This window comes from Sarcophilus harrisii, chromosome 2 (assembly GCF_902635505.1).
Source record: "Sarcophilus harrisii chromosome 2, mSarHar1.11, whole genome shotgun sequence".
Taxonomy (NCBI): domain Eukaryota; kingdom Metazoa; phylum Chordata; class Mammalia; order Dasyuromorphia; family Dasyuridae; genus Sarcophilus; species Sarcophilus harrisii.
The window spans coordinates 422,226,275-422,240,959 of record NC_045427.1 but is presented as its reverse complement, the minus strand read 5'-3'; the positions used below and the strand labels follow the sequence as shown (position 1 = coordinate 422,240,959).

The 14,685-nt window shown below is 48.0% G+C and overlaps 2 protein-coding genes across 3 annotated transcripts; both read left to right on the top strand.

Annotated features, from left to right (window-relative positions):
- The first annotated feature begins 1,910 nt into the window (after nt 1-1,910).
- Nucleotides 1,911-8,887, top strand: FAM83C (family with sequence similarity 83 member C). The gene is made up of 4 exons (XM_012553136.3): nt 1,911-4,119; nt 5,399-5,566; nt 6,138-6,262; nt 6,558-8,887. The coding sequence occupies exons 1-4, from the start codon at nt 3,610-3,612 to the stop codon at nt 7,846-7,848; spliced, it is 2,094 nt and encodes a 697-aa protein (XP_012408590.1). The 5' UTR covers nt 1,911-3,609; the 3' UTR covers nt 7,849-8,887.
- Nucleotides 8,888-9,564: 677 nt separating this feature from the next.
- EIF6 (eukaryotic translation initiation factor 6) lies at nt 9,565-14,683 on the top strand. 2 transcript variants are annotated; one of them, XM_031953906.1, is made up of 7 exons: nt 9,565-9,774; nt 10,042-10,153; nt 10,451-10,536; nt 11,165-11,340; nt 12,665-12,841; nt 13,460-13,641; nt 14,363-14,683. In XM_031953906.1, exons 2-7 carry the CDS (start codon nt 10,047-10,049, stop codon nt 14,370-14,372), a joined length of 738 nt encoding a protein of 245 aa, XP_031809766.1. In that variant the 5' UTR covers nt 9,565-9,774; nt 10,042-10,046; the 3' UTR covers nt 14,373-14,683. The 2 variants fall into 2 exon arrangements, with proteins under 2 accessions (XP_031809766.1, XP_031809767.1); XM_031953907.1 differs by lacking the exon at nt 9,565-9,774 and having other exon boundaries at nt 9,862-10,153.
- Nucleotides 14,684-14,685: the final 2 nt, after the last annotated feature.

Here is a 14,685-nt window from a genome sequence, read left to right as displayed (position 1 = left end):
TTTCTGTTAATAATAGTCATTAAGAGTTCTGTGCCCAACATGTTCCCCCAGGGGGCCCTGCTGCTTAGGCCAGAAACTACAACTACACACACACACACACCACTCTGTTCTCTGCCCCCCTCAGGTCCCTAACCTGCCCTGCCCTTCTCTCCCATCACTTCAGGGACAGATCCAACTTAACCCTAGGACTTCTGTAAATAACTGCTAACTTTACTCACTCTTTGTTCCTGGGTGGCTGCATTACATCTACTGTGTACATTCTTTACTTCCTGTGGAGATGTCTTTGAGCCAGGGATGAGTTTCATTTATCTCTCTGTCCCCTGAAGCCCACAACATCAGGCCTGGTGCATAAGCTCCCAGATTCATTCAACAAATAGAAGTTGTATGACCACTTGTTGGGGGCTCTCTGAGCTGCTTTTTGACTTGAAATTCTAGAATTTTGTGAACCACTTAAGCAGCTTGTAATCTGTGCAGATGCTTGGGTTAGGTCCTAGAAGAATGGCATGTTCTATCAGAAAAAAGTCTTATTCCTTGTCCTTGGGCAGTGAATGAGCAAAGGAGTGCCCTAGCCTACTTCTGCCCTAAAAAGTAGTTCGGAGGGTGAGAAAACAGGAGATGTTACTGGAAAAGGCGCATCAGCTCCAAGTCTAAAGGGAGAAAAAGAGAACTATTCCTACAATAGTTGGGGGTTATTGAGGACATACTATTTCTCTTTCTACACCCTGTGAACCCACTCTGAGCACTCCCAGCCACCATCACTATCGCCTCTGTCACATGCTGGAAAGGACATCTTGTCTCTAACCTAACCAAGGCCTTTTATAAATTGGAAATAGGAAGGAAAAGTGGTCAGTACAGTAAATGTATTGATAAAAAATTTAAAGCTATAGTTTTTGTTTTCTTTCTCTCCCCCCTTTTTTTCCTTCAATTTTATCTTTTTTAATTTTATTTTTTATTATCGCTTTTTATATACAATTTTCCCCTTTTTGATAATTTTTCTTGTGTAGCATGATAATTGTGGAAATATGTATAGAAAAATTGCATGTTTAACAATATTTGATGACTTTCTAAGGATGGGGGGACGGAGAAAAAATTTGGAACACATTGTTTTGCAAGGGTAAATGTTGAAAACTGTATATATTTTAAGAATAAAAAGCTTTTAAAAAAATAAAAATAAGAACCCATCTCCTGATAGAGAGGTGGTAGATTCAAGATGCCTCACAAAAAAGAATTAAAAGCTAGGGGGACATTAAAAATTATCCATTTTACCTCCACCTTTTTTTTCAATAGTATTTTATTTTTCTAAACACATGTAAAGATAGTTTTCAACATTCATTTCTGTAAAGCTTTGTATTCTAAATTTCTCCTTTTCTCTCTTACTTCCTTCCTCAAGACAGCAAGTAATCTGATATAGGTTAAATATGTGCAATCCTTTTAAACATTTCCATATTTGTTATGTTGTACAAGAAAAATCAGACCAAAAAAGAAAAACAAGAAAGAAAAAACAAACAAAAAGGTGAAAATACTATGCTTCGATCCATATTCAGTATCCATAGTTTTCTCTCTGGATGTGATTGGCATTTTCCATCCCAAGTCTATTGAAATTGTCTAGAGTCACCTCATTGTTGAGAAGAGCCAAGGTCATCACACTTGATCATCATATGTTGTTGTGTACAATATTCTCTTGGTCCTGTTCACTTCACTCAGTTCATGTAAGTCTTTCCAGGCTTTTCTGAGATCAGTGAAATCATATCCTATAGAAAAACAATATTCCATTACTTTCACATACTATAACTTATTCAGTCATTTCTCAACTGAGGAACATCCTCTCATTTTCCATTTCTTATACTTACAAAAGGGTTGCTACAAACATTTTTGCACATGTGGATTCTTTTCCCTCTTTTATGGTCTCTTTGGATTACAGACTCAATAGAGACACTGCTGGATCAAAACCTCCACTTACTAGAGGTGAAGGCTCAGGAAGTTTAAGTGATTTGCCAAAAAATCACATAGGTAATAAGGGCAGAATCAAAATTTGAAACTAAGTGCATTGCTTCTCAATCCAGCCCTCTCCTATCACTAGTCCAGGGACCTTGTCAGAGACATGCTGGAGATACATAAAGCACTGAGACCCACATCTAGAGCTGTTCATGTCTGACTCTGTCACCCCATTTAGTGTCTTTTTGGCAAAGATACCAAAGGAATTGCCAGATAAACACATAATCGTACTGATATACATGTTTTACCTATGGGTACATACCTATTCAGATGTTATAAGTGGCACATGCTTTCACATGCTTCTATAGGCTGACACACAGATACACCTATACATGTGTTTTCACATCAATATAGGCAGAAACTAGAAAGAACATAGTATTATACATATACTTAGGTAAGTACACACACATAGCTCAGGTGCTAATACATGTCCATAAGTTACCCTCAGTCTGACGCCTTCCTCTACCCCCTCTAAATGCTGATTGTGAGATAAGGGCCTAATGAAGCCCCTGCTATCTCAGCTGCTCCAACAAGCACCTCATTACCTCCCACAATGTCTGCTTCTGTTTACTCAGTCCCTGCCCACAACAACCTCCCAACCCCCTCCTCTCTGCCCAAATTTGAGAGGCAACAGGTGCGAAGTAAGAATCCTGGGCATAAATTCAGACCACCTGGATTTTCCCACTCTGTGACTATGAACAGAACTCTTTTCCTCCTGGACTTCAGCTCCTGTGGTGTATAACAGGGAAAATAACCCTATCAAGTTTTCCCAGGATTTTGGCTTGTGTCCCCAGAACCCAATTCTATCCAGTGCCTACCACAGCCAGACCTATGCCTCTGTTCCCTGCTTTCCAGCTTCCTTGGCCTCTAGAGGTGGGGAATCTTCTAAATTGGAGCGGAGTCTGGGCAGGGAAGCCCCCTGCCAAGGCAGGCACAGCCTGAATCTGGCTAAAGAACAAAAAATCACCTACTGTGACCCCCTTCACAGCTTGGGAAGACCCTGCCCCAGGCTGGTCTAACTATACTAGAATAAGGACTTGACTGAAAATTGGAGCTCTGATCCCACCAAGGTTTCCTGCCCCCAAGCCTGGATGGACTCTGCTAGAAGCAACCAGGCTCAAAGCTGAGCAAGGAGAAGAGGGAATTCGATAGGAGTGTCCCTGTGTGTCTAGGTGCCAGATATATATGTGTCCGGTGCAAGCCCTGGGCATTAGGGGGGTCATCTGAGCCATACAAGAGAGAACAGAACAAGTGCCTAGAGACTGTTACCGATGCTGGGTAGGGCTGAGGAGGGAACCCCTGGCCCTTGCCAATCCGCTCAGTGGGGTTTGGGCAAGTCCTGACAGCGGCGGGTGGGGCTGATCTGACAGGTTCTCTCCAAGTGGCCTGGGGGCAGCAAGGGTGGAGCCTGGCACAGACTTAGGGTGGCGGGATGGGCCTGGCTCCCCCACAGTGAGGGTGAGACCAAGGCTCTTACCTCTTCACATCTTCCTCTGTGGTTGTTCAGGCAGAGGAAGCAAGCCTTGGCCATGGGCAAGCCAAAACCCAAGGCTGGGGCTTTGGGGCTAAGAGTACAGTTTGGATAGGTAGGGGTTCTGGGAGTGTCTCGAGATCATGTTTGGAGGCTCTGGAGCCCTTCGGGGCAGGGTAGAGGAGCTCAAGCGGCCCTGGTGGCGAGAAGCCCTTCCCCTGGTGCTGAAGCACAGCGAAGCTGCCCGGCTGGCAGCAGATGCCCTCCTGGAACATGGTGAGGCCGCCTACCTGCGAGTCATTGCTGAGGAGCGTGAGCTGCCCTTCCTTTCTGCCCTGGACCTTGACTACATGACCCAACATGTTCGTGGAGGTCCTGAGATAGGGGACAGGGGTGAAAGTGGAGATAAAGACGGCAGGGCAGGCCCCCAGACCTCTGGCACGGCGGATGGGCTCAGCCTCATCTCACAGGCCACCTCTGGCACCTACTTCCCAGCAGCAACAGATGCTGAACCACCTGCCCTGGACCTGGGCTGGCCTGAGGTACCTCAGGCCACAGGCTTTAGCCCCACACAAGCTGTTGTCCACTTCCAGAGGGACAAGGCCAAGAACATCAAAGACTTACTGCGCTTCCTCTTCAGCCAAGCCCGAACGGTACAAGACTGACTGGGTTTGGGTACTTGACTGGTTGAGAAGGGGGCCAAGGGATGAGGACTGAGTGGGGTGGGGTTGTTTTGGGGAGAACTAAACCAGGATTGAGGCCAGGCAAGTTTTGGATCTAGGTTACAAATTCTGTGGGACTCATAATAGGCACCAGCCCAGGAAGTAAAATTAGTGGGCAGGTGGGCTTCCTAGATGAACATCAGGACTGTCAAAGATTAGGGAGAGATTACATTGCCTTCTCCAAAACCCTTCCCCCCAACATATACATACTAGCTCACAGACCTCCCATTATCTTTCTCTGGTTCTGTTTCTCCTGGGAAAGAGAGGGTACCTGGGATGACCCTGTCCTTCACTTTCATTGGAATTCAGTTCCTGGGCCCTGGGGGGCTCTCTGTGAGAGAAACCTGCGGGGACAGAGATCATTTGGAAGAATGAATCCATTGATGCTGGAGAGTGATCGGGTCTGGCTCACTAACTGTTGAACTGCAATTTCATGAGAGGGAAAAGCAGGTTCAGAGATTATTAGTCAGACCAGGACCCAGGGAGGGAGAGGCAAAACCTGTCCTGTTCCTCTGTGCCCTTCCTTTCCCCAATTGGGCTCTAGCCATAGGGTCTTGGATCCCTTCTTTCACCCTCAACTTTCCTGGACAGGTTCCTTGTGCTACCCTGGGGCATGGGTGGCCCCCGTATAGCATCTAATAGGGTCATTAACTCTGTCCCAATTGCTTTGATCTTTGGTTCCTCCCTTACCTCTCTCAACTTAGGAGCTATTACTTAGCTTAGAATCTGTGGTTGGCCCTTCTACATGTCCTGTCAGAGACAGGAAACATCAGTTCATGTCCCAGTTCAGTCCTTCTCACTATACAACCTTTTCAGCTCTGGGCCCTAGTCTTCCTATCTGTAAAATTAGATCATAAATTCATTTCTCTAGCTCTGGTGAGAGGGGGAAGAAGAATTGAGGAGCCACTGTCTAAGAAGCTCTCCATTGGGACTCAATAAGACCTTGTGAGAAAGGGAGACTGGGATCAGTGTGAGCTAGAAAGAACATAGGATTTTAGAACTGGTAGCATCCTTTGAGATGCTAGGGTCTCCCTCCCTTATATACAACATGTCAAGTCCAATCCTCTAAAAATTATACAGATGTGGAAGCTGAGGCTCAGATGGAGAAGAAAGCTTGCCTTAGAGCACACATTGGGTGAGGGGCAGAACTGAGTCCAGACCCCAAGTATCTTGGCTCCCATCACTGGACCCTATTCCCTTCCCCCTACAGGCTGTGGCTGTGGTAATGGATGTGTTCACAGACATGGAGCTGCTCTGTGATTTGATGGAGGCTTCAGGCCGCCGGGCTGTGCCTGTTTACCTGCTGCTGGCTCAGGACAACTTGCATCACTTCCTGGAAATGTGCTACAAGATGGATCTCACTGGGGGCCATCTGCCGGTCAGTGTACAGGGATAGAGTCAGTAGGGCCATAGATATCACATTGGGATCAGTGGGGTGCTGGATCAGCAGGGCCAGATCAAGGATAAGGTGGAGCAGGGGACCCTGGTTTTCAGTATAGGCTGGGCTTAGCTGACCTAGAGAGGAAGATCAAGAGACAGCAATTCCAGGGTTATTCATGCCTGGGACATTTCTCCTCTGGACTTTTGCCCAAGCTAGCTCCCCTACTTCCCCTTCACCTTTCAGCATCCTGTCCTCCTTCAAGGCTCACATCAGGAGCCACCTTCTCTTTGAAGCCTTCCCTGATCTTCAGATACACCTCAAGTTCTCTGACTCCTTTTTGATCCTCTTCATTCTCCACTGTGTAGTACACCTGTTGTGTTCATGTTTTACCCTCCTTTTAAAATTCAAGCTCCTTACCACCATAGGGGGCATGTATGCTCATAGTATTTGATAAAATTTTGGCTGAATGGAAATTAACTGAATTGAGTGGGCCCTGAGTGGGTTAGCAGGAAAATTCTTTGAGACCAGAAAAGTGCCTCCTAACACTGCCTGTCCTCCTGAGTTCTAGAACATGCGTGTGCGGAGCATTTGTGGGGATACCTACTGCAGCAAGGCAGGAAGACGCTTCACTGGGCAGGCGCTGGAAAAATTTGTCATCATCGACTGTGAGCAAGTGGTGGCCGGGAGCTACAGGTATGATCAAAGGTACAAGGAGTGAGGAGTGGTCTGGGGAGTCAAAGATGCCTTAGAAGACTATCTCTTCTGCATCCTCATCCCAGATGGAGCTGCAAAAAATGTTGAGAACACTGATGGTCTAATCCCTGTTTGATAGAGGGGAAAACTTAGGTAACGAAAGGATGTGACTAAGATCATGTGGAATTTGGAGCAGAGACCTTATAGAGCCCGGTATTGTCCCCTAACTCAGTGGCCCCCTCCCACCAGCTCATCTTTGGATTTCTAATCCCTGCTCTCTCTACCCCCCTCCCAGCTTCACATGGCTCTGTAGCCAGGTTCACACCAGCCTTGTGCTACAGCTTCGGGGCCGCATTGTGGAGGACTTCGACCGAGAGTTCCGCTGCATGTTTGCTGAGTCTCAGGCTGTGGAAGGCTTCTCTGGTGGCGAGGAGGATATCTTGGCTCTTCGGCCTCCCCGCCCACCCCCACCTGCCCTGGTTTTTGAGTCAGGTCTCCCTAGCTCACCATCTACCTCACCAATTGGCCCTAGCCTCAGCAGTGTCAAATGTTCCCCCCTTACCAGCTCTTCTTACTGTGGGCTCCCTGGAGGTGGTGGCGTTGGCTTCAATGGCCTTGTGGCCTCTGGTTCCCCTGGCCCTGGCCGGCGCCAAGCCAGCGGCCCCTTTCCCCTGCACCGGCGATTATCAGACCCCAACCACAGCCCAGCCACAGCCTATCGACCCAGCCTGGGCACACTGGGGACAGCTCCGTGGGCTCAGTCATCTCCAGCTCTCAATCAGGAAGGACTGGGATTGGGGCTTGGGCCAGGGCTAGGACCAGTAACAGGACCAGGGCTAGGGAGCCCTTTTTTTTCTCGTCAGCTCCACCTTGTGCCCCTCCCTCGACTTCCAGAGAATGGATTTGCCCATAGCCAGGAGCCCAACTTAACCAGGGGCCTCTGTGGAATGCCTACACCAGCCACAGAAGCAAATCAGAAGCCATCCCCGGAGAGGAAGCCATCCCCCCCAAGCCACAACTATGGACGACTGGACCTCCTCCCCAAGGGTTCTCAGACACCCGGTTCTGGGAACACAGGCTCTGGGGACCATGCCAAGATCAGAGAGCAGTCTGTAGATCAGAGGCGGGCAACTCTGGGCCATCTGGACCTTGTGGCTAAATATGGTCCATTCCGGATGGAGGGGACAGGACCAATTAGAATCTCTACTCCAGATGCCATGGGCAGGGCCAAAGTGGTCTCGGAAGAGGAGAAGCGGCTGACCCTGGGCCACAGCAAGTTGGATCTCATCACCAAATATCACAGGTTAGAGGGGATAAAAAGAAGCCCCGATCCAAGTGTTCCTGGCATCCCCAGTGACCCTAGCCCACGGGATTCTGTTGTTTCTGGTGTACCTATTGTTCCTAACCCACAAGAGCCCAGTGCCTCCAGTGTTCCTGTTCCACGAGCATCCTGCATCCCTGCTGGTACCCGGAATCATACTCCTGGGGATGAGAAACGTCTGACTCTGGGTCACAGCAAGCTAGATCTCATCACTAAATACAACAAGTCCAAGTTCAGACTAATTCGAAGCCGCTTTGAAACCTAAGATCCCTTTGTTTGCCCTTCAGGCCCAGGCTTTACAGGAAACCCGTCTGGCTAATCCCAATTTATTGCTGTCTGACCTGTCACAGGCCCAAGGATTAGAACTAGAGGCACGAGTGGCAGCTAGGTGGCACAGTGGGCTGAAGTTTCAGACATTAACACTTCCTAATTGTGTGACTCTGGGCAAGTCACTTAACCCAATTGCCTCAGCAAAAAATAAAAATAAAAACAAGGGTCAAGTGTCAACAGAGGCCAGAGCTACTACTACTCCCTCAACTTGACTGGAACGTAATATCCCAGACTCCTAACCTCTTCACCTAAAATTCCAACCTGATCCCAACCCTCCTAACTACAACCTCATTTCTGACCTACTGATCCTGCTCATCAGTAGGTCCTTTCTCCTTTCTCCTTTCTCACATCCTCACCCTACTATGCACTGAACTTATCCACTGATATCCAGTCTCATTGAACTCCATCCCACTTACTCTAACCAAAGAAACCCTGATTTGTGACGCCAGTGCCCATAGGCCAACTGGGTATTTATTGATCCTGTTGTGCGTATGAACTATATTGGGGGGCAAGAGGAGGAGGAAGGAAGGGGATATGGCTAGGAATTATCCTAAGGCAAGTGAGTGGACTCTGTCCTTAATATGGTCCTATCTAAACAAGGCTTTATTACCCTCTGAGGTCCCTGATCCAGAAGCAGCTGAGGACACTTATTCTGCAGGATGGGAGTCTGGAAAGTCAACTGCCAGATTGTCCTACTAGCCTCCTGGGGCTGCTACTAGAAGGAAGGGAGGGACCAGGAAAGGGAAAGAAGAGTCTTGCATGATAGGGGAAGATAGTTCAAGCCAAGGAGACGTTCACCAAAGGGATCTAGGAACAAGTCAGTCTGACCCCAACCAACACAGAATACAGGCAGATGTCCTCCTCCCAGTCACATAGGACAACCCTTTCTCTGGCCCCATTGTGTGGTTCAGAAATGGGGAGGGGTCACCATTTAATAAAAAAAAAAAAAAAAAAAAAAGAACTGGAGAGCTCTCTAGAAGCAAAGCAAAGTTTATTATACATTCTCTGGAGAAGGGCGTCCCCCCCCATGCAGCAGACAATGGAAGGGAGGAATTACCCTTGGGGGCAGGGTCAACACTTTTTATCCCTAACGCAAATACCCCCTCCCACCGCTGACCCTCATCCTCATTGGCTGAGGGTCTCACATTCTAAAGGCAGGAACTACCCAAGAAATTGAACTTGACCATTAAGTACATAGTTGCCCATATTTGACTGAAATAGGGAGACGCGGATGTCATGGGAGGACAGCAGGAAGGGGACTTAAGTGTGCCCTTGACTCAATGCTCAAAGTCCTTCAGGCCTCCTCCGGCTCTGAAGCAGCCTTCACAGCTGTCCTGAAAGATCTCACCTCATCTCCTTCAACATCAATGCCCAGCCACGCTGGGAAATTACCCCAAATAAACTCAAGAGGCCCTGACCGCCCTGGACTAGCGTGGTGCGTGGGGATCTGGGCCCGGATCGGGCTCGTTAGGACCAGGTGGGGACGTGCATTGGACAGCGGGCAGAAGTCGGTTTCTGGGGCGCTGGGGAGCGAGGAGCCGGGCGGCAGTGGGCGGGGCCGGGGAGGAGGACGCCAGGTGGGCAGCGAATGGCAGAGGAAGAGGCGGGCCGGGTGACGTGGGAATCCGGAAGGGGGAGGGCTCGGCAGAGCTGACCCCGCGGATTGGAGTAGGGACCGGCTGCTGAGCACCCGAGGCCCCGCCCTCCCTCCGGCCGCCCGCGGAAGATTGGGGATTACCGGCGGTGCCGGAGACCCCGGCTGTTGCGGCTCCATAGGGGCCTTCCTTCCGGAAGTCTCTTTACTTCAGGAGCGGAAACGGAAGCGAATTACGGGAGGGCCTCGTGCGGTAGCTTCTGCCCGGTGAGCCGGGCCCGGAGGCGGGACCCAGGAGCTAGAGTCGGGGGTGGTGGAGGAGGAGGAGGAGGAGGAGGAGGAGGAGGAGGAGGAGGAGGAGGAGGGAGCCGGCAATCACTCGGTGCTGCTGGGCCAGGCCGGAGGGGCCGCGCCAGAACCGCTTAGGGGAAAGGCGGGCGCGGGGGACGGCCGCGGGTCAGGGAGCAGGGGAGTAGGGAACCGCGGCTTCTGGCGGAGGACCGGCTCTCTGACCCTCCGACCCGCCGTCCCTAGGCCTCATGGCGGTCCGAGCCTCCTTCGAGAACAACTGCGAAATCGGCTGTTTCGCCAAGCTCACCAACACCTACTGCCTGGTGGCCATCGGCGGCTCGGAAAACTTCTACAGGTGGGGCCAGGGGCGGGGGGCAGGGGGCAGGGGGCAGGGGGCAGGGGCCAGGGGCCGGCCTCTCCGCGACGCCCTCCTCTCTCCCGGCTACTGAGGATGGGGGCGGGGGACTTGTCCTCGTTCGGCGTGCCTCGCCGGCGGGTGTGGAGGCTTTGTAAAGAGCCCAGGAGGAGCCTGAGTTCTAGGCTGGGTGTAGTGCTCAAAGCCGCAGGAAGGGGGGCTGACTTGGCAGGGGGCAGCTCCGGAGTCGCCCGGCCCCGGGTGGGTGTCATTCCTGACTGAGGCCTGTGTTCACAGCGTGTTTGAGGGCGAGCTTTCGGAGACCATCCCCGTGGTCCACGCTTCCATCGCCGGCTGCAGGATCATCGGTCGCATGTGTGTGGGTATGTCTGGCCCCGCGGCCGGGCGTGAGGGAGGGAACCGGGACGGCGTTCCAAAGGTCCTCATGACTAAGAGATGCCCCCACCCTTGAGGCCTCATCTCTGACGCCATGAAGAAGTTCTGGCAGGCCCTTTGGATTTTCATTGCACTGAGTAATGACTGACACAGGGGTCTCTTTCAGAGACAGGATTTCCTTTCAAAGTCGTAGTTGCCTTTGGTGTTAATAGCCTAGAAGCATCTCTGAGTCTATTACCTCCTAGCCTTATTCTGAGATACCAAATAGAAATTCTGAGATACCAGATTTGGTTCATGGAAGGAAATGAGTTCGTCATCAGCACAGTTGTCTGGACAGTATCTTGGCCAAGACATTTGGCACCCAGATGGTTGGGAGAATCCATATCCATTGGTTAAATTAATTAAAAGTTAATTCTTATGTTCAGATCCCTGTGCCTGATACTAAGGTGGTGTGCTCATTCTCAGTATCGAGGAGGGAAAGGAAGAGTTGTGGGGCCTGTGGCACTAGGTCAGGAGATAGCGCTTTACGAAGAACAAAAAAAAAGGTGAGAAGGTGCTGCTTGTTCGCCTCCTCTTTCCCCAGCTAAATGAGTATTTCCTTCTGGATCTCACCAGGAAACCGACATGGCCTTCTTGTGCCCAACAATACTACAGACCAGGAACTACAGCATATCCGAAACAGTCTCCCTGACTCAGTGCAGATTCGACGGGTAGAGGAGCGACTCTCAGCACTGGGCAATGTTACCACCTGTAATGACTACGTAGCTCTTGTTCACCCCGACCTAGACAGGGTGAGGAGATTTTGGCATTTCGGTCAGAGGGGGCACATGGACACAATATTATCCTAACCCTTATCTCAAGATCCAAGAGTAACTCTCATTTGGATGCTGAAAACAGTCATATAGAAAGAAAAAGCAATGCATGGAGTCTTTGTAAAAATAAGGAGATTGGACCTTATGCAATTTCTAAGGTCTTATCTAATTTTAATTCATTGAATTCTGTGCATGACTGGTGAAAAAAAATTAGATAAATATGGTCCTTGTCTACTAGAAATTTATTATCTAGATTAGGCACACAGAAGGACTAAAGAAAAAGAACATTGGCTCTTTTGGCCTACAGTCATTTGAGAAAGTGTCCCCAAAATTGCATATGAGTTGAATTGGAGAAAAGCCACAGTCTAGTTGTAAAACTTTTGGAAGTGGGATGCTTAACCCTTCTTTATCATCTTTTTTTTTTTTTTCTTTAATAGCTTTTAATTTACAAAATGTGCACAGGTAATTTTTCAACACTGACCTTTGCAAAACCTTCTGTTCCAAATTTTCTCCTCCTTCCCCTCACCCCCTCCCCTAGATGGCAGGTATTCCAATACGTCTTAAAATATATATTAAATCCAACATATATGTACATATCCATACAGTTATCTTGCTGCACAAGAAAAATCGGATCTAGGAAAAAAATGTAAAAAGGAAAACAAAAATGCAAGCAAACAACAGAGAGAGAAAATGTTATGTTGTGGTCCACACTCAGTTCCCACAGTCCTCTCCCTGGGTGTAGAAGGCTCTCTTCATTACTGAACAATTGGAACTGGTCTGAATCAATTCATTGTTGAAGAGAGCCACATCCATCTCTTTCATCATCTTTTTTGAAGAATAAGCACTAGTAATGTAGAGAGTGTTTGGGTTTTTTTTTTTTAGTCAATTCAATCTTATGTTACTACCATTGTGAAGTTGGAAAATTTCTCTCTTATCTGTAAGATTAGGGGGTTGGATTAAATGGCCTCATGAATCTTCCAGTTCCAAATCTGTGATGCTGTGAATGTTCTGGCTCAGAGATGGGGGGAAGGGACTGTGGTGATCAGCCCCAGGCACCTTTGATAGACCTACTGAGGATTGCAGCTCTAGAGCCACAATAGGACCCCCAGAGAAGTAAATTGGTCCATTCTGCCCTTCATCCCTATTTCTCAGTATTGGTTGAACATAGATACAGATAAATCTTCCCTTTTTTTCCCCTTGGATGGAAAATGGGGGTGGTGATAAACATGAAGACATTGGAGGTCTGGTATTTCTTCACACTTCTAATAAACTAGGATTCTGAACTGTGTGTTTGCACTCACAGGAGACAGAAGAAATTCTAGCTGATGTACTCAAGGTTGAAGTCTTCAGACAGACAGTAGCTGACCAAGTGCTAGTGGGAAGCTACTGTGTTTTCAGCAATCAGGGAGGGCTAGTGCACCCAAAGACTTCTATTGAGGACCAAGATGAATTGTCCTCTCTTCTCCAGGTTCCGCTGGTGGTGAGTATCTATCTCTCTGCCCTCAGGCCCAATTTGTCCCAAATTCACTTCTACCAGGGCTAAACCCTATGCCTCAGAGTTGAGTCATCACTCCATATTCTAATGGGGCAACGTGTTCAGAGTCTCCTATCCCCTTTCATAAAACCAAAACAAGCCAACACTTGCTTTTTACCAAGGTGGTGCAATAGTCTCCGTAGTCTTGGTTGCTTTTTATGATTAGTCAGGGACAAGAGCAGCTATGAGCATAAGGAGTGGATACAGAGGCTTTTTCATGATACTCTATGCATTCTCCCCATTACCCTGGGAAGAAGAGCCTTTCAGAGCTTCAGGCTTGGAATTGTTAATCATTGATCCCTTTTTAATTTCCTTGATTTTTATCCTGTTTTACCAAATCTGAACTATGGAATACTAAGTGAATGTATATGTAGGTCTAGGAAAAGTCATTGTAATAAGGACAAAGGTTCTTTATGATCTCAAGCTCTCGCTGAAGAGTCATAGTATTGATGACATCCAGGATTAAGAACAACCTCTTAGGGCCTCTATGATTGTGGATTCATTATCCACATGTAAAAATATTGAAGAGGTGGACATAATAATACATACTGTGTTTTCTGGCAGGCTGGTACTGTGAACCGAGGAAGTGAGGTGATTGCAGCTGGAATGGTGGTCAACGACTGGTGTGCCTTCTGTGGGCTGGACACAACTAGCACAGAACTATCAGTGGTAGAGAGCGTCTTCAAGCTTAATGAAGCCCAACCTAGCACCATTGCCACCAGCATGCGAGATTCCCTCATTGACAGGTTAGTGATTGCTGTGGCCAATTGATTTCTATATCCTTGAAAGTTTTGCAGATTTAAATGTGTTAAACCAAAGAAACCAACTCTTCTATAATAAAGAACCTACCTATCTTGATAAAAAAATAACTCAGCTGTAGGCTCTCAGACATGAACATCCAGGGACTGGTGTATCTTGGCTTTCCAAGCATTCAGTTCATGGTTAAGAAACACTGTTCATTTACAGGCCCTTTCTAGAATTCCTCTTTACCCCAGACGAATGGATATTTTAAAAGTTTTTTTTTCCCTGCAAATTGCCCAGGGTCACACAGCTGGGAAGTGTTAAGTGTCTGAGGCTAGATTTGAACTCGGGTCCTCCTGACTTCAGGTCTGGTGTTCTATCCACTAGGCCATCAAGCTGTCCTTTAAAAGTATTCTTACAGAAGGGCCAAGGGTCCCTGTAGAGCAGTGATTCTTAACCTGAAGTCCATGAGTAGATTTCAGGGTACCCTAGAATTTGGATGGGAAAGAAAATGGCATCTTTATTTTTAGTAATCTAATTGAAATTCAGCATTTTCTTCAAAAGTTATTTTGAGAAGGCTTTGTCTTTATCAGATTGCCAAAGGGCTCCATAACAAAAATGGTAACAGCTTCCTGCTATATAGTATAGGAGGATGGAGTTTGGGTTTGGGGCTTCACTGAAGAACCATTGTATAACAAAACATTTCTTTTTTTTTTTTCTTTCCAGTTTAACCTGAGTGGGTACCTATTACCCCTGCTGCTTGGCCTCTTGAATAAGGATTTTGGTTCCTGATACAGCTCCAGTATGGTGTGAGGCCCTGCAGAGAGAGTCTTAGCATCTACGCTTTGGGGCCTGGACCATAGGTGGTGGGAGTATAACAAAGCTTCCAAGACTGATGCTGATGATCTGTAGCTTCATTTTTACTGTTTTAAAAAAAAAAAAAAAAAAAGAGCCCTTAAATGAATTCACCTTGGCTTTTTGACCTCCACTGTCCTTGTGCCCCATTTCATCATTAAAAGGCACTTGGGCCCCTTGTTCTATACTTTTAT

What these genes read in the sequence shown, in the direction of transcription:
- EIF6 (XM_031953906.1), top strand. Translation starts at nt 10,047, where the DNA reads ATGGCGGTCCGAGCCTCCTTCGAGAACAACTGCGAAATCGGCTGTTTC. An exon ending in GGCTCGGAAAACTTCTACAG is followed by an intron (nt 10,154 to 10,450) that starts GTGGGGCCAGGG and finishes CTGTGTTCACAG; the next exon opens with CGTGTTTGAGGGCGAGCTTT. An exon ending in TTCTCCAGGTTCCGCTGGTG is followed by an intron (nt 12,842 to 13,459) that starts GTGAGTATCTAT and finishes GTTTTCTGGCAG; the next exon opens with GCTGGTACTGTGAACCGAGG.
- FAM83C (XM_012553136.3), top strand. Translation starts at nt 3,610, where the DNA reads ATGTTTGGAGGCTCTGGAGCCCTTCGGGGCAGGGTAGAGGAGCTCAAG. An exon ending in TCTTCAGCCAAGCCCGAACG is followed by an intron (nt 4,120 to 5,398) that starts GTACAAGACTGA and finishes TTCCCCCTACAG; the next exon opens with GCTGTGGCTGTGGTAATGGA. An exon ending in GTGGTGGCCGGGAGCTACAG is followed by an intron (nt 6,263 to 6,557) that starts GTATGATCAAAG and finishes CCCCCCTCCCAG; the next exon opens with CTTCACATGGCTCTGTAGCC.